Below are 24840 nucleotides of genomic sequence, written 5' to 3' on the forward strand. Positions count from 1 at the left end.
GATGTGTCTTGTATTTCGCTTAATATGTATATTTGTTTCTGCATTTTTAAAAATAAATATTTATCATTCCTATTATTACTATTATTGTATGTTGTTATTATTATCATTATAGCACATTCAATAAATGATGATAAATTTAATAAAAAAAAATTCAAAAAATTCAAAATTAATTTTTTTTATTAATTTTTAATTTTTTTTTTTTCTAAAAATAATTCTTCACCACCACAAACATTATTTTAAAACACCCAATATATACATAGATAAATTTTGTTAAATGTTAATTATTGAAAAAAAATTAAATTAATCTTTATTAATTTTTTTTTGAATTTTTAATTTGAATCTATTATTTTGATTATTTCATCTATTGTTCTTGGATCAACAGTTGGTGTGGTTTTTATCTTATTATTTGTTTGTTGCATTTTTGAATAATATTATATGAATATTTTGTATTTCTGTATGTTTAAAAAAAAAAAATTTTAAAAGTAAATTAAAAGAAAAGGTATTTTTTTTGTTTTATTGCATTTTATAAAAAAATTAAACAAAATTTTGTTTTAGATGCATGTGGTAAAAGTTTTGAATAATCAACGAGTTTAACAAAATATCAGGGAACACACATTCATGGGATCTTTGTTCTTTTCACAAACTTTTAAACCTTTATTTTTTTGAATAGATATCATGATTTTAAACCAATAATTTTCATTTAAGTTTTTTTTTTTTAAGTTTTTTATTTTTTTTTTAAGTTTTTTTTTTTTTGAATTATATATGATTTTTTTTTAATTAAAAAAAAAAAAAAAAAATTTAATTTATTTTTATTTTATTTTTATTGAAATAAATGAAAGAATACAATAATAAATATTATAAAGTTAAGAAACTATCATCGAATTTAGAGAGAGTCGTTTATTTATATGAAAATATTCAAGAAAAAAAAGTAATTATTAATTTATAAAAAAAAAAAAACAAAAAAAATATTAATAAATTTATAGCTATATATTTGTAAAAGAATTAAACTATTTAATTTAGAAACTTTAAATGATTCTGAAATAGAACCCGAAAAGAATTTCACCGAATCAGTAAACCAAGAACTTAAATTTTTAAAACAATATTCAAATAAAGAAAAATACCCACATTTAAATATTATTCAGTATATTGAAGATTTTATTACCATAAAACCAAATAAAGACTATGACCATTTAAGTATCATCACTGAATATTATGAAAATGGAGATTTATCAAATTCCAAAGGGTATTATAATATCTATAAAGAAATAACTAAAAATAATAAATTTATAATTTTTTACTAACTAATTATTTTAGATTTCCTTTTTATAATATTGTTTATTTATTGGTTAAGATTCTAATAATTTTAGACCAGTTTAAAGAAGATAAATTTGTTCATAGAGATATTAAACCAGAAAATATATTTTATAGAACACTTAATGGCCCCAATAGAATTACAGGAGAACCGGAATATGAGTTTTATTTAGGTGATTTGGGATCCTCAAGAATTATTTTGGGTTTAACTCAAGATGGTCGTTATACTCAAGCAGGAACTAATGAATTTATAGCACCTGAAGTAATCGAGGGATATATAACTCCATGTAGATATTACAGTTTAGTGTAACTTTATTAAAACTTTTTGAAAATTCTTGCACATTTATGTTTAATGAAGTTTTTTTAGAAATTTTTCAAAAAATGGCTAATGAAGATGAAAACAAAAGACCACAACCATCCCAAATATTAGAATTCATTTGTAAACACAATGAACTTTTAAGACAATCATCTGGGGATCTCATTCATAGAAATCTAAAAGAATCATTATATTTTGTTAATCAAAAATTCAATTTTTTTGAAAAAAGTACAATTCCAATAGAATTTAATTTAAACAAATTCAATTTAAACAACCAATCATTAAATTTATTTAATAATAATAATAATAATGGTTTTGATATTACCAAAGATTATAAATATATTAGTTGCCTTGCAAGATCTACTATAAAGGAATATTATATCATTATTGATGGAAAGGTATGTATTAACTTTGTATTTTAAAATTAAAATAAATTATTTTAATTCTAATATTTATTTTTTAATAGTATTTTAGTTTGTATTCTTTTAAAAACAGTTTACATCCATATTATTTCGATCTATTGTTTTCTGAAGAAATGTTTTCATTTTATTTTATGGAATGTTCAAAAGTTTTTCCATTAAGTTTAGAACCACAATATATATTTATGGGTATCAATGTAACTAATTATTTAATAGCCAACCCAACCGAAAACAATTTAAAACAAATATCAATTCAAAATCCAAATACCATAACAAAGAAAATTCAATTAATATTATTATTTAAATTAATTTTATTATTTTTTCAAATTTTCGAAAAAGGAGATTCCAAAATGTTGAATTTATATTTTGATAATTTTAGTGGTTTACAAGTATTTTTAACAAACAAAAATGAAACTACCAAAGATGAAGAAAATCAAGAACCATTCAATGATGTTAAGTTTTCAATACTCTCTACTATTTTTAATCTAACTGAGAAACCACCTAACTTCATAGAAAATGTCTTCAAAGTCTATAATATAGAAACCAAAGATCCAGTCATTGATAAGATTTATGACTATTTTAATGTAAGTATTGTATTAATATGACTTTTATATTACATAGTATAAATTATAACAAATATTTTTCTTATCATAGACAACCTTCGAAAAGGCAGAAACACCAGTTTATTTTCATTATAAATATATTTATCAAATTTTAGAAAATGAAAAAGAAAGATTAATAAATGAAAACAAATACTTAATGGAATATTATGATAAGTTAGATACAAGCTATAACAATATTTTAAAGAAAACTTCTATTCCTGAAGCATTTGTTATTATTAAACAAGTTAAACTATTTCATACAAAAATCTCAAAAAATTTACCAATTTTTATAGTTTATCTTGAAGGAGAGGTAAAGTATAAAATATTTTTACAATTTTTCATTTTAAATTTTTTATTAATACAATTTATTTATTCAATAGGTTTTTGGTGCATTTTCAGAAAAAAAATTTGGTCTATATCCTATTATTGTTGACCAAATAAACTCTGTTTTAGAAAAAATTCAATTTGAACCTTTATTAAAACCCTCAAAAAAAATCAACTCTGATCTTTTATTATACGATTTACCAACCAAATTAAAAGAAAGCATTGATCAATATTCAGATTGGGAGAAAAAAAGATCAATGTTTACTGATGAGGAAAAGAATAATTATTTTATGAAACTAACCAATAAACATTTAAACAATGTAATCCAATTAAAATCAATTAAAGACTATCAATTCATATGTATGTATTTATAAAACTATTAATAACGATTGATTAAAAAATTAACAGTATTAACTTCTATTTTTTCATTTATAGATGGTTTAGAAACTATTATTGTTGGTGAAGAAATATTTTATATTTTCGATGTAAATATACATAAAAATTAAATATTTTATTTTTCAAAAATTATATTAATTATTTTTTACCCAGTATTTATTTAAAAGTCCATTTAATTTAGTTGGTTCAATTTATGATATTGCTTTATACGTTTATGGTCAAGAAGATAGCTGTCAACAACTCTTAAATTTAAATTTCTTTAAACATTTAAATTATTTATTTTGTTATTGTGTATTGGTTGTCAAAGGTCATTCAAAAATTGAATATTCCCCATTAAATGGTTTATATTATTTAAACAGGTTATTAACCACCAATAATAATAATAATGATAATCTCACCAACTACTCAAAAATAACGATTGGTTCTATTAAATATAATATTTTAGAAATTTTAAATTTAAACCATCACAAAGATAATGATTTATATTATGATTATAAAACAATGATTTTATTATTAGAAACCACCGATACAAATGAAGTAAGTATTCAAATCAATATATTATTCAATTATTCAATTTATTAATAAGATTTCTATTAATATAGAAAATTTATTGTATTCGAAAACAAAAGAAGGATGTTTTGACTGAAGAAATGATAGATGAAGTTAAATTTGAAGAAATTGATAATAATAAGTTTAAAGAATTTAATAATATAATCATTACTCCATGCTATATTGTTCAAGATATTAATACATCTTATTATTTCTTTAAATCGGAATTAAAAATCAAATCAATAAAAGATATAATTGAAAAAGAGTAATTATCCATATATAACTACACTTATATAACTAAACATAAATAAATTCATATTAATATTCATTATATTTTTATTAACAGTTACAATAACATCAGCATAACAAGATCATTATTATATTATTTGGAATATTTTGTTTCAAACCAATCAAACTCAAGTCAAGTGATTTTAATTAAATCAAAATCAGTTTTAGATCAAGAAACAGAAGATTTTTTAATTAATTTCGATGTTTCATATTTTATAAAAAGAGTCTATGGTATTTATATTGAAAATAGAAATTGGGATAAATATATTAGAACAATTTATTCAGGTAAATCACTTTATTCAAACTATTTCATAACCAATAAAAATAAAATATTAAATGATAAAACTAGTTTAGAAATTATTGAAAGAAATAACGACAAAATGAAAGATATTATTGGTTATGACAAAATATTTATTATTGAAGAAATTGAAAAAATTAAAGAAAATGTTCATTTAGTCAAAATAAATGATAAGGTAAATATTTTATATTTATATAGATTAAAATTGAAAATTTATTAACTTTTTATTTTAAACCTAGTTTTATATTCGAAAAATTACAGGTTCAATTAGAGAAACCAAAGAAATGTATTTAACTGATGAAAATTGGGATTTTATCCAACCTATTTCTAAATATAAAAATAATTTTCTCTATGTTAAAAAAAAAGAAATTCTGTCAGAACAATTCTCAAATTTTGAAATCGATATTTTAAAACATCAATTTAATTCAGAGTTTTTAATATTAAACATGATAAAAGGGATGGAAAGAGTTGTTCAAATATACGACTATTATTTAGATGATGATTTAATTTTCATTTTAATAGATTACTGCGAAAAAACAACCAATCTCTCAAAATATAAAATAAAAGATCCATCACAAATTACTTTAATATTAAAACAAATGGTTAAAATTTTAGAAAAATTAAAAGAACATGATATTTATCATTGCGATATCAAAAATGGTAAGACAGAAATAATAAAAAATATTTTTTTTTTTACTAATATAAATTTATTATCACAGAAAATATTTTAATTCAAGAGAATAATGGTGAAATACAATGTATTTTAGCTGATTTTGGTACTTCAGGAATTGGTTCAGAGTTAAAGAAAGATGAAAAGAAATATTACTCGAGAAATGGAAGCAGAAATTACCAACCACTTGTAAATAATAATATTAAAAAAAAATAAATAAAAAATTCTAATTATATTTTATTTAGGAAATTTATATCAAAAAATACAGAAGCAAAAACCCAGTTAAATCACTTGAAAATAAATATGATATCTTTAGTTTAGGTTGTGTTATCAAATCCTTATTTAATGAAAATAAATTAAAAGCAGACAAAGATATTAATACAATTATTGAAAAAATGACCCAATTACATGTATGTATAAACTATTTAAAATATAAACTAAATACACTAACATTTTTCAAAATTCTAAAATAGTATGACGAACGTATAAATTTAAAAGAATTAAAAGAATTAACTGATCATCTTTAACAAAAGTAGAGATAAAAAATAAATAAAATAAAACAATTTAATATGAATATTCAGCGTATTCTTTTTGTTGGTAAATTGTAAAATTGAATAATTATTTTATTTATTTTTATATGTCATTGTTGAAAACCTATATGGTAGAGTAAAACAAGCATTACTTATCTTATCTGGAAAATACAGAGGTTGTTTAAATGAGTATACATATTTTCATGATTTTGTTTTTTGATTTTTTTTTTGATTTTTTATGATTTTATTTTTTTTTCAATTTTTTTTTATTTTTTTTTATTTTTTTTTATTTTTTTTTATTTTTTTTTATTTTTTTTAAAATTATTTGATTTTCTAAAAAAACATTTTCCATAATATTAAATAATAATAAAAGGTCCATGTGGGTGAATTAAAAATAAAAATAAAAAAAAAAATTAAAAAATAATTTTTTTTTTAAATTTAAAATTTAAAAAAATTATTTTTTAGATATGAAGGAATTTGTACCACACCCCGCACTATGAACCATATCGTAGTGCGGAGATATGAGATTAATGTTTTATTTTTTATTATAAAAAATATACAGATTTCATTTGAAAAATCCTTTTGTGGAAAAATTTTTTAAAAAATTACTATTATAATTAAAAAAAACAATTTTAGTCATGACCACTTTATTTATAGTTTTTTTTTAGTGTTAATGTTAAGTAAAAAACCACTTAAAATCATCATCACTAAAAAAAAAAACTAAAACTGATAAAATGTATGATAACCCATTTTTTTTATTTAATTTTTTTTATTTTCCACAGCCTTTAATAATAATATCTAGTGATTGGGATATTTTATTGTTTTGTAATTGTTGTATAGAAATTAAATTGATTCCAAACTGGCTATCTACCCAATTCTTTAATAAAACAATAACTAAACTATCGAGACCATACTGAGTTAATTGAAATTCCATGTTGATTTTTGATTCTTCAATTGAAAGTAGTTCTGAAATTTTATTTAAAAATTGCGATTTAATATTTTCATTGCAATTATTATTATTATCATTTGATTTGTTGTTTATTTTAACAATATTGGTTTGATAGTCAAATTTGATAAGGTTGGAATTTGATTTTAAAGATACCATGTTTTCAAAACTAAAATCAGATAAACAATAGTTTGAATGATTGTTTTTATCTTGAATAAAGAGGTCCAGTGAATTTAAAATTAGTTGTGGTGAAATAAGTTTTAAAGCAGAACTATGAAACATTGTTTCGATTGCATCATTTCTTGAAACAAATCCAGTTGATGATACCGCACCTAAATTTACTGATATCGATGGTAGTCCAAGGGATTTTCTATATTTTGATAACGAGTCAGTTGTATTACAAGCACTAACATAACAACATTGTCTATATGAACCAGTAATTGATACCGCTGATGATGCTAAAATAAATTGTTTTAATTTCCATGAACGCTGAATTGATTCATTATGTAAATTGAATGCACCAATGGTTTTTGCACCATGTGTGATACTTAAACGATTCATATCGATATCTTGAACATCACTGATATCAGTTACAAATGCAAAGTGTATTACTGTATCGATATTTGTAATGTTTGAGTTTGATTCCAGATTGTTTAATACATTGTGAACTTTTTTACTATCTTCGATATCGATTTGATTAAAGTGGAAATTGATTGTATTATCTTTTTGATGTTTAGTTTGATTTATTAATAGCTCTAATTCCCATTTTAATGGTGATTTTGATAAAATTATAATATTATCGATTGATTTGTTTGAATATTTAACGAGCCATTTCATTATTTCTAAAATAATACCTGTTTGACCTGTTACTAATATGTTTTTACCGATATCTAATCTTGAAATATCATATTTGTGCTTCATAATAATTGAATCATTTTGTTTTTGTTCATTAAATACTCTTGATAAAATATCTATATCATGATTTACAACGATTTTACCAATATGTTGTCTTTGATTAATAAATTCGAGTGCATCTTTAAATTGATCATTTGAATATTCAATGATTGGAATTAGTTCTAATTTATTTGAATTAAACATTTTAACTACTTTTTTTAATAAATTTTTGTATAATGGTCCTGAAAAATCAACAAGTTCTACATTGTTATATCCATAGTTGTATTTAAAGTGATTGTTTGTAATATAATCATTTGGCGTCAAATGTGTAATTGAAAGATCTACAATTCTACCACAAGTATTTAAACATTGGAAATTTGAATCCATATATTCTGATGATAGTGTATTTATTATTAAATCTACACCTTGATGATCTTTGTCACATTCTAATTGTTTTAATCTGTTTTTAATTTGATGAACATAGTTTTTATTTCTTGATGAATAGATACCAGTAATAAATGGGCCATATTTATTTATCAAGTATTCTTCTTTATCTTTTGAACCAACTGTTAAAAATATATAGCCTTTGTGTTGTTTACATTTTAAAAGCTCTAATGATGAAAGACCGACACCACCTGCTGCTGAATGAATTAAAATAGTTTGATCTTCTTGTAAATTACCAGTATAGTATATACTATGCAACGCTGTAGTATAAACTGATGGAATAGATGCTGCTTCTATAAGTGAGATATTTGTTGGTTTGAAATAAACATATCTATAATCCATTATAATATGTGAACCGCTAGATTTTGGGGCAACTCCAAGTACTTCATCACCAATTTTTAGTTTTTTTACACCACTACCGCAACGAGTAATAATACCGCTAAAGTCATTTCCAATACTTGGCATTTGACTTAATCCTTTTTCAACCTCATCTTCTTTGCCATATTTGAGATCAACGCTATTTGATACTTGACCAGTATATATAAGATAGTCTTTAAAGTTGATACCGGTACCTTTAATTTCAACCTCTACTTCATTTGATTTTAATTCTTGTTTTTTAGCTTTTAGTTTGTATTCTAAATTTGGATCAAGTTGAATCATTAAATTATCTTTATTTGTTTCAAATGAGTTTGATGTAAATGATTGTTTAATTTTTGTTTGCTTTTTGTATCTTTCATAATATACTTTGTTGTTTTTAATTGTAAATTCTCTTTGAATATTTGATGTTGGGTTTATTAATATATCTATAAGTGATAGTATATTTTCATTTTGAATTGATGTATTGTCAAAATCTAAAGAATATAAATCTAGTTGTGGGAATTCTGCAAAATATCTTGCTGCCCCATTGATTGATGATGATAAATAGTTGTTTGTTGTTGAATTTAATAATATTAAAACATGTTTAAAAAAGATTTCAATTTCAAATTGAAGTAATATTTGATTTATTTGAATGTATTCAAATGCTGTTTCTTTAAAATTATTGATGTCTAAAGGATCAATTGCTTTCATAAAGATAATTAATGTTTTACTTTGTCTAATGGAATCAATTGATTTAATAATCCAGTTGTTAAGTTCATTAAAGTTATCTATTTGTATTATTTTTGAACTTAGTAGTTGATTTGATTTCAATGATTCGTTGATTTGTGCACCATATCTACTATTTCCAAACAATATAATATTATTGTGTGATATTAATTGTTTCATTGACACTGTGTTTGATAATACCAATTCATTTATATTTGATTTTCTTGTTTGAACTAAAAAGAATGAATTATCATTTCCAGATATTGTTGTATCTTTATAGTTGCATTCGTTTAGTAATTTATACCAACTTTCTTTTTTCATGCAGCTTCTATCTTTTCTGATGTCAATATCTTCTGGTGATGGCCACCATTTTGAGAATACGCCGAATATGGAGTCAAGGTATAATGATTTGTAAGGTGGTTCAATAAAAACCATATGGCCATTTGGTGTTAAAATATTATGAATTTCATTTAAACTGAATTTAAGCTGCTTTACAACATGTAATACATTTGACATTATAACCATATCGTAATAAGATGCTTTTAAATCTTGATCTTTTAATGATTTGTCTAAATCTAGATAACTATAGATTATATTGACTCCTTTGATGTTTGAAAGTTTTTCTTTAATACCTGAAAAAAATGATTCTGAAATATCGCTCCATGTGTATTCTATTTCGATATTTGATGATGGATAATCATTTAATAGTTTGTTGATTTTATTTAATACCAAATTTGATAATGAGCCGACATCACCCCCAAATTCCAGGATTCTGAATACTATTGGTTCATTAATAATTGGTTTAATTGATTCCGAAACAATTTCACTTAATAAATTATTTGATTTTAGATAAAAGTGGTCCAATAATTCATCTTCAAATACTGATTGAGGAGTGTCTATGTTTGGATCGTCATCTTCTAATGGGAACATTTGTTTTGCTAAAATTGCAGTTGTTTTTTCTAAAAGCTTAATATTTTTATCACTATTACCATCAGGGAATTCATTTAACTGTTTATTGATTCCTAAACTATTATATTTTTTTAAAATTTCAAAAATAAAGAGTGATATATCTTCATTTACTGCTTCATTAAGGTAGATTTGTTTGAATTGATCATAATCTATTGTTGATAATGCTTCGTTGTTGATAGTTGGACGTCTTTGATTAATGTGATAGTAAAATAATGATAATAAATGTTCATTTGATACTATTTGTTGATAAAAATCATCTATGCCCAATTTTTCCAATTTACACAAGTGTTGGAATGACTGTGGTTTATTAATGATAGAGTCTTTTGATTGTTGAACCGGTAGATAAATTTCATTAGATGGTGGTGGGATAATTATGGTATTGTCAATGATTGGTGTAAGAGATGTACAAACAGCATTTGAAATTTCAATTAATAATGTGCCATCATTTAACATTATTTTAATGGATCCAGAGTATGAGTATAAATTGATTCTTGATTTCATTTCAGAAAATACATATATTTCAGAATGTTGCTGATTAATTGGTATGTTTGATGAGTAGTATTTTAATCCTTCCATTTTATCCAACACAATTTGGCATTGATGGTTGATAAAACCAAGCATTCCATGTAAACATGTATCTAATATTGCAGTATTAAAAAATGAATTCATTGTTTCATTGTTGAGTAAATGATTGAATTCATTTTGATTTTGAATTTCATTTATTGATACAATCGATAGAGAGCAATCATCACCAATATAGCATTCTTTGACACCTTGGAATAAACCTTTGTATGTTAAACCAGTTTTGATTTTAATTGAATCATAAAGATCTGATTTTGATAGTTTGGTAAAGTTGCACCTATTTCTTATTTCATCAATATTGATTCGGTTTATTTCGTTACCATGTTTGAATAGACTAAAGTTACCAGTAGAACACAATACCCATTGATTTGTAGTTATGTTTTTAAAGTGTGATTTGACATTGAATTCATTTTTTGAAAGTGTATTGATAGTTGTTTGTAGACATTGATTAACATCATCTTGTAAAATTAATGGTGATTTAAATTCTATTGAATCGATTGTAATATCTTGATTTGGATATATGTTGAATAAATTGATGATATATCCGCACCCTGGGAAATAGTATTTACTTTTTACTTGATGTCCTTTAAGCCATTGGAATGGTTGTTTTTTAGTATCTATATATGTTTGATAGGATTTGGATGGTGATTCATTTGTAACACCAAGATGTTGTATTGAAGGTCCTTCTTTTTTGATCTTTTCATATGTTGAATTTTGTTTATAATACATTTTATCATCCCATTGATATAATGGAAGTTTATTTAATGCTTTATGAATATAATTGTGGTTTTGTTGAACTAACTGAGATTTGAAATTGATATTAAATGAGTGGTTTACATAAAGTGTTGAAATAGTGTTTAAGAATTCATTGTAATCATTTTTCTTTTTGTGAAGCGGTGAATGAATGCTTATATTTTCTCCATTTTTAAAATATGGTGATTGTGTTGGTTTCATTTGATTTAAATAGAATGATAATGTTGAATGTGGTGCAACTTCGATAAATGTGACTTGATTACCATAGTTGTTCTCTTCAATATATTTATATATGTTTGAAATGGTTTGAGTGAATTTTACTGGTTGTCTAATATTTTTAAAAGCATATTCTGAATTGAATGGTGTTGTTTCATGATTAAATAGGTTGGTTGTGACTGTTGAAAATATTGGTGTTGTTGATTGCTTTGATTTGATATCTAATGAGCATAAATCATCTTTAATTATTAATTGACTTGATGTATGGAATGATGATAATGTTCCTAACATTGTACAAAATATATCTTTTGATTTTAAATCAGCAATAATTTCTTTTAAAACATTTTCGTTACCAGAGATTACAATTGAAGATGGTGAGTTGTAACATGAAATCTCTAATGATGGGTATTTTGATGAATAATCCTGTATATATTTTTCTGCGCTGATACTAATTGATAACATTCTACCAGAACCGGTTGTTTTATTTTGAGCAATGGATCTATTATAGGTTAAATAACATAATGTTTCAAAGTCAATCATTCCTGAACAATATGCTGCTGAAATTTCACCAAGAGAATGACCAACGATTAAATCTGCTTTGACACCCCAGTGTTTATATAGTTCAAATAACGATACTTGGATCATTACATTTGATGGCTGTGCAATAATGATTTCTTGTATTGATGTCATATCTTTATCATCGAATGATCTTATTTTTTGTAAAACAGAGTACCCATAGTAATTGAAAAGTTCACTATCGAATTTATCAACCCATTGTTTGAATATTGTCTCATTTTTATATAGTTCTAATGCCATCCTATTATATTGTGATCCTTGACCGCAAAATACAAATACTTTAAATGGATTGTTTTTACTAACTGCAATATTTGAAAGGGTGTTTGTATCGGATGATTTGATTTCATTTTTTGAATCTTTAAATTCTTCCCAATTACTTGCACTAATAACTGATCTTTGAACAAGTGATGTTGATTTATATTTGATTTGATTATTTACAAATTCATTAAAATTTAATGTGTCTGATTGATCCATAATAATTTGTTTGTATTTGTCGAGTGATGTTGATGAGTTTGATGAGAATGGTATTAAGTACTTTTTGTTAATATTATTTTCATTTTGAATATTTTCATTTTGGTAATCTGACAAAATAATACAACAATTTGATCCTGTTATTCGAAATATTAATATTTTTTTATATTTTTTTTTATATTTTTTTTTAAATATTTAAAAAATATTTACCAGTTATACCAAAGTTATTAATAGCCATAACAGTATTTTTATTGCTACTGAATGGTATTTGTTCAGTTACAACTTTTAGACGCCACTCATCGAATTTGATATCTGGGTTTGGTGATTTAAAGTTGATGTTTTGAACAAATGATTGGTTTTTAAACATGACACAACATTTGATTAATGCCATTACACCTGATGATGCCTCACCATGACCGATATTTGATTTAATAGAACCAATTAAAAGTTGTTTTTTTGTATCTTTGAATATTCTTGAAATACCTTCTAGTTCAATTGGATCTCCAGTTGGTGTACCAGTACCGTGACATTCGACATAATCAATATCTGATGCATTGATTTGACCATTGGTAGATTCGATTGCAGATTTAATATTTTCATACTGTGATGATTTTGATGGTGAATAAAAGTTTGATTTATCATAATTGCCATCTACATTTGAATTTGAACCTTTGATGACACAATAAATGTTATTACCATCTTTTATTGCTTGTTCTAAACTCTTCAATACTACAACACCAACACACTCTGAACGTACATATCCATCAGCATCCGATGAGAATGTATGACATTTTCCAGTTGGACTTAACATTGATAAATGAGAAAATGATTTTGATTGATTTGGGTCTAATAATATATAAAAATATTAGTTTAACGAAAACTTTCTTTAAAAAAAAAACTATCTAGAATGATTTATATACATACCAAGCATTAAATTAACACCACCTACAATAGATACATCAGATTGACCATATTTTATAGATTTGTAACCAAGATTAATTGCATTTAATGATGAACTACATGCAGTATCGATTGTCATAGACTCCCCACGAAAATCAAAGCAGTAGGATATTCTATTTGATAACGAATGAAGTGACCCTCCAAAAATGTTTTTTTGGGTTTCAAACGGTGATTTATTGATAATATCGTAGTCCATCATTGATGAACCAATGAATGTACTTGTATTTGAGCCTCTTAATGTGGAGGGATCAATGCCACTATCCTCCAATGCTTCCCATGTACACTTTAACAGTAATCTTTGTTGTGGATCGATTGTATTGACATGTTCATCACTTGGATTAATGCCAAAGAAAATCGGATCAAAAGATTTCCACTCATCAAGCGGAATCAGACCAGCATATTTAGAAACGATATCACCAGCGACACTATAGTTATCAGACCATCTTTCAGATGTCTCTACAATACCATCGAAACCATTTACCAAGTTATTCCATAGTTGATCAGTATTTGAAATCGATTTTGCCAAACTTCCACTTGGTGCTCTAAAACCAGTACCTATAACGGCAACATTATATTTATCCAAATTGTTTTTTGAATGCATTTCTATAACTATTGTTTCTATAATAATTATTTATAAAAAAGAAAATTGAAAGTATTTTTTTTCATTATGTATCTCCCAAACTATTTTTTTTAGCTAATTCCAAATAGAATAATTTACATCTAAACTAATTGAAGATATCTTAAATTATTAATATTATATATATTATTATTATTAATCATATTTATACATACCTAATATTATTCATTGTTTTTATCTCTTTTAAAAAATTTTAATCTATTTGAAAAAAAAAAAATTTTAAAAAAATTGAAAAAATTAAAAAAATTAATAAAAAAAAAAAAAAACCATGATAATAAATAAGGATAGTATTTTAAAATTGACCTAAACACTTATTACAATTTTTAAAGATATATTAATCATAAAACAAAACAAAAAAATATTAATTTTTTTAAATTACTCTTCAATTTCAATTAAAAAAAAATATGGTATGATTTTAATAAACTAATTAATTTTTACTTTTTATTATGATATATCTCTATTTTAAGCCATAAAAACTCTACCTTAATACATTGATTATAAAAAATTCAAAAACCTTTGTTTTTTTTTAAATCTAAAGATAAATTTATATTATTTTTTAGCAAATGAATACATTTTAAATTTAATCTTTAAAAAAATCCCAACTAAACATTACAAAAATTTTTTGTTAAATCTGTTAATTTAATATTAATTAATTTTAAGTATGATTTTTTATAAACTAATTATCTCTATTGTTTTTGATGGCGTTTTTTATTAATTATTTTTATAAAATTTTTTAAAAAGTGAGAAAGTTAATATTTTTATTTTCAAAAAATATATAAATACAAATTTATAAATAAACGACAGTTTTTTTAAAAAAAAAGAACAATTATTATAAAAAAGCTTTTTTATATAAATTTTGAAAAATAACTAAATCCATGTTGGTTTTTGATGCTTCTGAAATTTTATTTAAAAATTGAGATTTAATATTTTCATTACAAACTATAATGGATAAATCAGACAGATTTCAATAACTTTGTAAAAAATAAAATTAAATATATCAACATCACTTGTCCAAAGATTAGATATTATAGCAAGTGATTTGAAGGATATTTTTAATGATAAACAAAACCCTTTATTTTGGGTTATTTTTTTCTTCTGCATTCAAAAAATATGGTTTCATATTTTGTGTCTGGGACGTATCTTTTTGGGAAAATTGATAAATTTACTTGATAACCTCTAGATTCCATTGCTTTTTTGAACTCTGGTATTCCTCTTCTTACACATGCGCATGCACTATAAAAAACCCCGTTGGGTGTTAAACTTTGATGTATAATATTTGATAGTTGATCAACATTTTTCTCATCATAAACCACTTCGCTGCCAATAACTATATCATAATAAAAACTCTTGGGTTTGTCTTTATACCAATCTAATGATTCCACTGAGCATGCTTTTTTAATTTCTGGTATTCTTGACGAATTATATTTTAAATTTTCTTTTAAAGTAGATAGAATCTAAAAATAATTGAATTAAAAATTAATACCTCTATTTCTGTATTTTTTTTTTTCTAATGAAAATACCTTTGGTGTATAATCAGTCATTAAAACTGATTTACAAATTAAACCAGCCATAAAACCCAAGACCCCTAACCCACTTCCAAGCTCCAATACTTCTTTTCCTTCAAATATTTTTTTATTTTCTAATAGCCATTTTCCAAAGCCTATCCCACTTTCCCATACTCTCCATGCCACAAATACTTCCTGAAAGGTTAATTGCTTCATTGATATTGAATATTGAAATTGACCATTTTCCTCGCTATATTCACCGACACCTACAGTTCTGACACTATTGGGTAAACATTTCCTAAGACACTCGATAACAGTTGATGAATCATTTAGAAGGTCTACATCAAAACTATTGTTCAATATAAACTCCACACGATGAATATAATCCAATGATCGAAGCGTTTCATTTACACTTGTCTCTTTAACTGTTAAATTTTTAAGAAATCGGAGTAAAACCTTTATAACCTCAAATAAATCGTTATCTTCTAAATTTATTAATGATAATTGCTGTTGTTCCTGTATTAAATAATATTCTTCTTGTTCTTCTTCATTTTGAAATTGTTGATTGTATTTATCGATTAATTGGTAAAGTGATTTGAAAATACCCAAACCTTCTATATCTTTAATATTATTTGTTGTTAAAATCCAATCATTTATTTTATTTAAACTACCTATTATTAATTCTTTATTATTTGATCTAAATATTTCTGATGTTACCAATTTCTTATTATTATTATTATTATTATTTATTTGTTTACTATTTTTCATTTTCTTTGTTATCTCCTACATAAACGAAAATTTTCGAAATTTTCAAGATTTCTTTTTTTTTTTTTTTTTTTTTTATTTTTTTTTTTTTTTTATAAAAATTTTATAAAAAAATTTATAGTTATAAAAATATAAATAACTATTAATTATTTAAATTTAAAATTCCTATTTTAATAAAATAAATATAAAAAATTGAAAAAAGAAATAATGTTGTCTAGAAAAACCCCATTAAAGTAAACATTTTTTCTTTATCATGAATAACTTAAAATAAATTGTAACTATAAAAATAAGAAATAATGATTAGTATTGATAAAAAAGAAATAATAAGGGTTATTATTTTAATTTTTGTTTGGGAAATTTATTCTTTTAATTTTTGTTTTGTTTGGGAAATTGTTTTTCTTTTTTTTTTTATTAATTTTTATTGGGTTTTTAGATATTTACCCTATATATAAAATTCTTTTTCATTTAAACGGTTTAAATGAAAAAGAATTTTCTTTTTAAAAATATGAAATTGGTTATTATAAATCTAATAGTATATCATAATAAATATAAAAGTAAATTATAAAAATAAATATAAAATAAAAAAAGTTTTTATAAATATTTATTTTTTTTAATTTTAATTTTTTTTTTTTTAATTTTATTTTTTTTTTTTTTTAATTTTTTGTTTTAAAATTAATCAGAATGACCACAAATAACAACAATAACGAAAAAGATGAATTTAAAACCATTAAAGACGAATTAGATACTTTAAGATCAAAAAGAAAGATCAATGAAGGTATTGGTTTTCTAGAAAATTCAAAACCAACTATTTTTACTGGTATGGTATTTGGTGCATCTGCATTATATTTCAGCTTAAAAGGAAAAAACCAATTAGCAAAATATTCAATTGCTTCAGCAGCAATTTTTTTGGCATCAGGGTAAATTAACTATTAGTATTTTTCAAATTTGGTAAAGCAATATTAATAAAAATAATTATTTAAATATCTAGAGAAATTATAGACCATGGTTATCCAACACAAGGTGCAGCATTAGCAGGTGTTACATCTGCATTTTTAGCTGGTAAATTTTTTGCTGGAGCATTTAAACATAAAAAAATAGGAGCATTATTATTAGGTTCAGTTTCATTAATTTCAATGGGATATCATTCATTTTTTGTAACATATAATCAAGGAAAAGATAAAATAGAAGAGGATATTCAAACTCACAATCAACTTGTTAAAAACAAATCATCTCAAAGCGATCCTAAATAATAATAAAATATCATAATCAATTTTTTTCCCCACCACCAACACAAAATACTTTAAAAAAATTATTTTATAATTTTTCTTTCTCTGAAGTTATTTAATTTTTTATATGTAAAATAAAATAAATTAATAAAAAAAAAAAAAAGTAATCAATTATAATGGGTATCAATTATAATATCTTTATCATTTTAACCCCCCCACTTTTATCCACCAGCATGCTGTTATATAAAAAAAAAAAATAATAAAAATTTTTCATACTCCCACCACACAACACACTTTCACATAATTTTTGAACACCTAAAAAGTGGATAAATATATTATATAACTCCCCAATATTATTTTTTTTATAAATAATTTTTTTATGTGACTGTTTTTCTAGTATTTTAATCTAAAAAATTCCTAATATATAACGATTTTTTTTAATAATGAAAGAATGTGTTAGTGTAGAGCGTTTTATTTTTTAATATATTATCAGCAAAATAGGAAATAATAAAAAAAATTTTTCTAAAAAATTACCGTTGTGTGGGGGTGAATGGAATTAAAACAATATTATTTGACATTATTTAAAGTAGATAATTTAATGTCTAATTTTTACTTGTTTTTTTTCTATATAAAAAAAAATTAATTAGAGTTTTAAAAATTCATTATTTGTTCAAACAAATATTAATAATTTATAATACAAATAAACCTTTTTTTAGTTTCAAATATTATAAAATAAAATAAAATAATATAAAATAAAATAAAATATAAAATAAAATAAAATAAAATAAAATAAAATAAAATAAAATGGAAAATTTTAATTTAAAATCAAAAGTAAATTTAATTATTGATGAAATTAACCAAAAAATTTCATTACAAAGTGATAAACTTTTAGAACAAATTGAAAATATTTGTTCTCAAAAACAAAATTTGATTGACTTTAATCTTCAAATCATTCATTTACAAGGTATAATATTATACTCTTAATAAATTTTTATTGTTTTAAACTAATTTATTTTCTGTTTTTTTTTTTAAATTAACTGTAGATTTAATTCAGCAATCAAAGAATGAAATTAATGATAATCAAATGGAAAGAAATGAAATTAATAAAAAATTATTAAAATATGAAAATGAAATTAATCGTTTAAAATTTGAAATTAAAAGTTTAAAAAAGAGTATTGACAAAGAAGTTAAAAATCAAGACAATGGAATAATGGATATTTTTTATCCACAAGACGACATTATCACAGATGCTGCTAGAGGTTTTAAGGAACAACTTCAAGATTTAATAATTGAAATCTCTGATAACCAAAGAGAAACTGGCTATGTTAAAGAAGAAATCTCAAAATTAGATGACAATATATCAGCTTTAAAAATTCAACTAGGCTTCTTAATTAAAAAACTAAATATATTAAAAAATTGTCAAAGAGAGAAATCCATTGAAATTTCAAAACTCACAAGAGAAAAAACCCTTACCGAAAATTATATGATAAGTTTGCAAGGCTATGTTTCCCATGTTCAAATTATTTTAACAAAATGTGAAAAAAATAACGAATTTTTAGATTTTGGTATTAATGATTTAATGATTTTATTAAACAATTAATCAAATTTCTAAAAAAAAAAAAAAAATTGTAAATATTTAAAAAACCTGTAAATAAATAAAAATAAAATTTGTAAATATTCCACCAAAAATTTGGTTTTAAAATTAAAAGATTTTTAAACTTCTTTAAGAGAAATCAATCCAATATAAAGATTTACTATAATTTGGTATAAATCAAGTTGATGAAATGACTAAAAATCTAAAAGATCCTATTATACAAATGGTTTACAATTTAATATTTAAATATTTTTTATTTACATTTATTTATAAAGATTATATGTGAATGTTTATTATATTATATTATAAATAAACTTTACTATTTTACCTTTTAAATTATTATTATTAATTATTATTATTATTTATTGTTATTATAATATGATTAATTTGCTAATTTATAAATTTTTTCTTCACAAGCATAAGCCTTTGGGGTTAATTGTATTAATGTGTGAAGAGGTATATTTATAAAAGGACACTCTTCTTTAACTTTACCTAAAAGATAACTATATAGACAACGTAGTGTAGCTTGATGACTGACTATTAAAACTGGATGTTTAGTTCTCTCTAATTCTAAAAGCAATGGTTCTAAACGTTGAATTACATCTTCATAAGATTCACCTCTTGGATAACGATATTGAAGTTTATCTGAATCACGAGCAGCTCTTTCATCTGGCATTTTCTCTTGAATCTCTTCGTATGTCATACCATCGCAAATACCGGCATCGATTTCATCCAAAGCTCTCATTACTACCTTTGGCTGTGAAATATATTGAGCGGTACGAATTGCACGTTTTAAACTGGAGGTCCAAACTACAACCTCACCATCATAACCATTAGCCCTAATATTTGAACACCATTCGCTAATCCAAACTGCCAATTGATGTGCGTAATTATCACCACGTTCTGTGAGGTCACTGTCACCACCTATACGGCCTGAAGCATTGAATTCACTTTCACCGTGTCTAGTTAACCAAATGGGTCTTGGATGTAAATGGAGATTCATTAAAAAGAAGACAACACGAGAAGGTATGTAGCCTGTAATATTATTGACTTCGATCTTTTTGCCAACATCGAAAAGTTTGATATAACGTGTTGATTCACCATCAACAGTTTCATACACCTTCATATAATGATTAATTCTATCTCTAAAATCCTGAACGGCTTTTGATGGGTCTACACCTTGATAATCTGGTGATAAAAGTTTGGTTTCTTTAATATTATGCTCGATTACATCCGGATCATTACAAATAGACTCTACAAATACCACTGTCATCTTTTCACGTTGGCAACGTTTCTCTACCAATTGTCTACGCTCGTTGGTGCTGTTAGTGGCATCATAAATTCCAACTCTACCACCATTGTGTAACCATGATATCATATCATCAAGTGCTGCCACTGCCATATGTAATCTTGCTTTAATACCTTCTGGGTTGTGTGGGTCAAAAAAGTCATGTGGTTGTCCTGCACCAATTCTTAATCTTCTATATTCACCTACATTAAATACCTTTGCTGGTACCAACATCCAATTTAACATTCTACAAATTTTTCTTGCTACATAAGTTTTTCCTCTTGCTGGTAATCCAACCATAACTAATACAATTTTTTCTTTATCTAATCCGGTATAACCTTGTGATCTTTTTCTAGTTTCTTCATCTAGATAAATATAAAAAAAAAAAAGAAATAAAAAAATAAAAATAAAATAATTAATAAATTTGATACGTAAAATTATATTTATTATTATACTTACTATATTCATGTCTAATTAAAATTTCTTGATGCTCTTTGATCATATTAACATCTACCACTTGTGTCTCTTTACCGGTACCTTTTTCTACTATTAAAAATTGAATTTCTATATCCTTTGGGAATTCATTAAACTTTTGACAAAATAATGTTTTTAAATCTTCTAATGTTTTTCCTTTAAAAAATGCTTTCTTTACTCTATCTTTAACTCTAAAAAATATTTCTTTTACTAATTTATTACCTGATTCTTCATGTGCAATTGGTATAGATGGTGGCGATGATGACGGTGACTTTGGCACTAAAAATGAATTTGAGTTTTCATGATTATTATCGACTATAGTAGTTTCACTTGAATAAACATGTTCTGATGGCGAAAATGTTTGTGACATTTTTATTATATTTTTTTATTTATTATTTATTTTTATTATTAAAAAAATTATTGCTTTTACGAAATTTAATTTTTTTAATTTAATATTATTTTAAAATAAATAAAGATTTATATATTGTATTTTAAAAGTTGTATATAAAAAAAGATTAAAAAAATAGATTTCTTTTATTATTGATATTATTGTACATTAAAAAATAAGTCTAAAAAAAAAAAAAAAAATTATATTTATATATAAAAAAAAATACACATAAACAGATATTTGATGTGGGAAATTTCAAATTTTTATAAAAAAAAAAAAAAAAAAGGAAAAAATTTTAAAAAAAAAAAATAAAAAATAAAAAAATAAAAAAAAATAAAAAAAAAATAAAAAAAAAAAAATTAAATTTTTTAAATTTTTTTAAATTTTTTTTAATTTTCATTTTTTGATATAAAAATCATTTAATTTACTTTTAAAAGATTTCTTATAATAAAAAATAAAAATAGAAAAAAAAAAAAAAAGAAATAATAAATCTTGACAATGGAAAAACAATTAACATTACAGACTTTATTAGATAATATAAATAATTCATACAACACATTATTTGAAAGTATAGGTAGTAATAATATAAATAATAGTAACAGTGCTACTAATAATAGTAATAGTAATAGTAATAGTAATGACCAAGATGAAGAATTATTTAAATTGAATAAATTCCATTTATATGGTAGTCTTAATATTGATGAAGTTTATAACTCAATTGATCAACAACTACAAACCATAAAGTTTACATGTCAACAATACCGTAGTTGGGACCAAGAAAGAGAAACATCTAAATTTTTAAACACACAAAAACTATATCACCAAGCACAGCAACGTGTCAATTTAATTTCGAAAACACTATTTGACTGCTCACTAAATGGGAAAGTTTATTTAAATCAACAACTACAACAAAATACAAATAATGAACAACAACAACAACAACAACAATCAAATAATAATAGTAACTTGGTTGAAATCAAAAGAAAACTTGGATTATTAATTGGTAAATTACAAGAAATGACAAATGAACTTAACCAAAAATACTCGACTTTTTGTGTGTTAGAGGATTTGCTAAGTTTATTAAAAGAAAATGACTCGTCAGAATTTAACCCAGAATCAGTTTATAGTTGCAATATTTCATCATCAACATTTTTATTAGATGTTTGTATTAAACCATAATTTATTAGTTTTTAAAATTATAATATTTTACTGACACTCTTTGTTATTTTAGATATTTATTTATGGAAATGCTGAAATTAAAGAGGTTAAATTGGTTCATATTTCATTATTAAGTGGGGAAGATATACCTGCAGAACAAGAATTTAACGATCAATTAACCAAATCATTATCAACAGATATGAAAGATTTTATTGAACGTGTTAAAAGAATTTGTGAATTAGATTTACTATTCAGAAAATATAAAACTTTTGATTTACAAAAAGCATTTTCAATTTTTCAAAATGATTTCTTAACAATCTCAAATCTTTCAAAGTATGTAATTCTACATATATAATAATAACAACAAATAATAATAATAATATACTAATTCTTTTTTTAAATTTAGGGAAAAATATTTAAATAAAGAGCTCAATTTAATTGACAAAGATAAATTATTAAAGAATGGATTTGGTGAAATTGAACTAGACAACTGTGGTGTATTAATTAAATATTTCAATCCATATATCGATCAACTATCAAAACAAAACCAAGTTTACTCATTAATGATAGAAATGGAAAGTGGAGCAGCCATATCATCAGCCCCCAATGATAAATCTGAATATTCAAAACTATCATTAAAATCACAACTATCTCAAGGTTTAACTGCAGAGTCATTCAATGAACTTTTAAATTGCTTTGATTCAAACCAATCAGAACCATCAGAAACCATTGTATCCCCAGTTAGATTAGTTTGTAAATTAAGTCAACCCCTATTAATAACTGTAGATCACCTATTAAAAATTTTAAACTTAACCAAACTTTCAAACAATGACCAACAACAGCTAATAAATTTAATAAATAGTTATAATAGCAGCAGCAATGGTAATCAAGATATTGACATTCAAGATAATAGTAATAATAATGAATATTCGATCCAAACCCAACTTAGCAATACAAATAATTTAGAATCTAAACATTTTGATATAGAGTTATTTAGTAAAACACAAAGATATTATTATACAGGTAATCATAATTTAGGTTTAAAGATTAATAGAATCCCAATAACCCACCCAATTCAAATTTTCCCAATAATCCAATTACTCAGACAACAACACACTTTTAATATTTTACTTAAAAGCTGTTTTATTCAACCAAATAACCATGGTACTACTATCAAAAACAAATATAATAATCAAAACAATGACAATAGTGATAATATACCTATTTTTGAAATTACCTCAAATCCACCAAATTCAATTAATATTATATTTTTAAATCCCACAGAAATGAATTTTAACTCAATTAATATAATAATTAAAAACAATGGTGATATCGAATCTCAATATTTTGATAACACCTCAAACTCAACACCTAATTTATTAAAATCTAATTTATTCACTAAACTATTAACAAAATCAACCTCAATTTCAATTTCATTATCTATATTTTTAACTTATAAAAATAATTAAATTAAAATATTAATACCAAAAAAAAAAAAAAAAATAAAAAAAAAAATTAATAATAATAATAATAATAATAATAATAATAATAATAATAATAATTAATATTAATATTATTAATAATAGTAGTAATAATAAACATTAAAATCGATTGTTTTTGATGTCGTTTAAAATTAATTTTATTTTTTTTTATTTTTTTTTATTTTTTTTATTTTTTTTTTATTTTTATTTTTTATTTTTTTATAAAGTTTGTTGTTTTTATAAAGAAGAAATGTTGTTTTTTCTTTATTTTGAAAAAAACTCAAGATTTTAAAGTTTGGAATTTGACGAAAAAAAAAAATTCGTTTTCTAAATTATCACTTTGAGCAAAAAAAATTTTATCAGGCAATTGTAAATCATTTAAAATAAGATGAATTCCTTAAAAATATTATTCGTGAAAAAAAGAACTGTTTGATATCCATATTTATTTATAGAGTATGAAAAAAATTGAATAAAATCAATTAATTTTGTCCCTTGGATTACAAAAGATTTACCAAGTAAAGAATTAATTATTTTTATTTAAAAAAAATATTAAATTTACCTTTTTGGTAAAAAAAATTTTAATTTTATTTTTTTCAAATTTTTTATTTTTATTTTTTTTATTTTTTTTATTTTTTAAAATAATACTAATTTTATTTTTTAAATTAATATTTTAAAATTTAAAATAATATACTACTATAATAATTCAATATTTATATATTTATTTTTA

General features: G+C 22.8%; 9 protein-coding genes across 9 annotated transcripts; 6 read left to right on the forward strand and 3 right to left on the reverse strand.

The window, feature by feature from the left end:
• Window positions 1-832: 832 nt before the first annotated feature.
• On the forward strand, window positions 833-1621 carry DICPUDRAFT_79055 (uncharacterized protein; the record flags this gene model as incomplete). Its single annotated transcript, XM_003288197.1, has 3 exons — window positions 833-928; window positions 984-1243; window positions 1315-1621. The coding sequence occupies 3 exons, from the start codon at window positions 833-835 to the stop codon at window positions 1619-1621; spliced, it is 663 nt and encodes a 220-aa protein (XP_003288245.1).
• Window positions 1622-1692: 71 nt separating this feature from the next.
• Window positions 1693-5700, forward strand: DICPUDRAFT_79056 (uncharacterized protein; the record flags this gene model as incomplete). Its single annotated transcript, XM_003288198.1, has 12 exons — window positions 1693-2025; window positions 2094-2630; window positions 2701-2958; window positions 3029-3332; window positions 3408-3457; window positions 3522-3905; window positions 3971-4182; window positions 4264-4678; window positions 4743-5163; window positions 5223-5362; window positions 5419-5583; window positions 5647-5700. 12 exons carry the CDS (start codon window positions 1693-1695, stop codon window positions 5698-5700), a joined length of 3273 nt encoding a protein of 1090 aa, XP_003288246.1.
• A 772-nt stretch (window positions 5701-6472) lies between these two features.
• On the reverse strand, window positions 6473-14198 carry DICPUDRAFT_152464 (uncharacterized protein; the record flags this gene model as incomplete). The annotated part of the gene is made up of 3 exons (XM_003288215.1): window positions 6473-12774; window positions 12848-13483; window positions 13562-14198. 3 exons carry the CDS (start codon window positions 14196-14198, stop codon window positions 6473-6475), a joined length of 7575 nt encoding a protein of 2524 aa, XP_003288263.1.
• Window positions 14199-15316: 1118 nt separating this feature from the next.
• On the reverse strand, window positions 15317-16507 carry DICPUDRAFT_33767 (uncharacterized protein; the record flags this gene model as incomplete). The annotated part of the gene is made up of 2 exons (XM_003288216.1): window positions 15317-15688; window positions 15755-16507. 2 exons carry the CDS (start codon window positions 16505-16507, stop codon window positions 15317-15319), a joined length of 1125 nt encoding a protein of 374 aa, XP_003288264.1.
• A 687-nt stretch (window positions 16508-17194) lies between these two features.
• On the forward strand, window positions 17195-17724 carry DICPUDRAFT_22037 (uncharacterized protein; the record flags this gene model as incomplete). Its single annotated transcript, XM_003288199.1, has 2 exons — window positions 17195-17421; window positions 17493-17724. Coding segments are annotated over 2 exons (459 nt in total), but the record flags the coding sequence as incomplete, so codon positions are not given.
• Window positions 17725-18534: 810 nt separating this feature from the next.
• DICPUDRAFT_152467 (uncharacterized protein) lies at window positions 18535-18714 on the forward strand (the record flags this gene model as incomplete). The annotated part of the gene is made up of 1 exon (XM_003288200.1): window positions 18535-18714. The coding sequence occupies one exon, from the start codon at window positions 18535-18537 to the stop codon at window positions 18712-18714; it is 180 nt and encodes a 59-aa protein (XP_003288248.1).
• A 100-nt stretch (window positions 18715-18814) lies between these two features.
• Window positions 18815-19330, forward strand: DICPUDRAFT_152468 (uncharacterized protein; the record flags this gene model as incomplete). Its single annotated transcript, XM_003288201.1, has 1 exon — window positions 18815-19330. One exon carries the CDS (start codon window positions 18815-18817, stop codon window positions 19328-19330), a length of 516 nt encoding a protein of 171 aa, XP_003288249.1.
• Window positions 19331-19706: 376 nt separating this feature from the next.
• On the reverse strand, window positions 19707-21456 carry DICPUDRAFT_152469 (uncharacterized protein; the record flags this gene model as incomplete). Its single annotated transcript, XM_003288217.1, has 2 exons — window positions 19707-20977; window positions 21072-21456. 2 exons carry the CDS (start codon window positions 21454-21456, stop codon window positions 19707-19709), a joined length of 1656 nt encoding a protein of 551 aa, XP_003288265.1.
• Window positions 21457-21972: 516 nt separating this feature from the next.
• On the forward strand, window positions 21973-24118 carry DICPUDRAFT_97963 (uncharacterized protein; the record flags this gene model as incomplete). Its single annotated transcript, XM_003288202.1, has 3 exons — window positions 21973-22635; window positions 22706-22965; window positions 23039-24118. 3 exons carry the CDS (start codon window positions 21973-21975, stop codon window positions 24099-24101), a joined length of 1986 nt encoding a protein of 661 aa, XP_003288250.1. The 3' UTR covers window positions 24102-24118.
• Between the last annotated feature and the right edge of the window lie 722 nt (window positions 24119-24840).

Source organism: Dictyostelium purpureum (assembly GCF_000190715.1).
Source record: "Dictyostelium purpureum unplaced genomic scaffold DICPUscaffold_127, whole genome shotgun sequence".
Lineage (NCBI taxonomy): Eukaryota > Evosea > Eumycetozoa > Dictyosteliales > Dictyosteliaceae > Dictyostelium > Dictyostelium purpureum.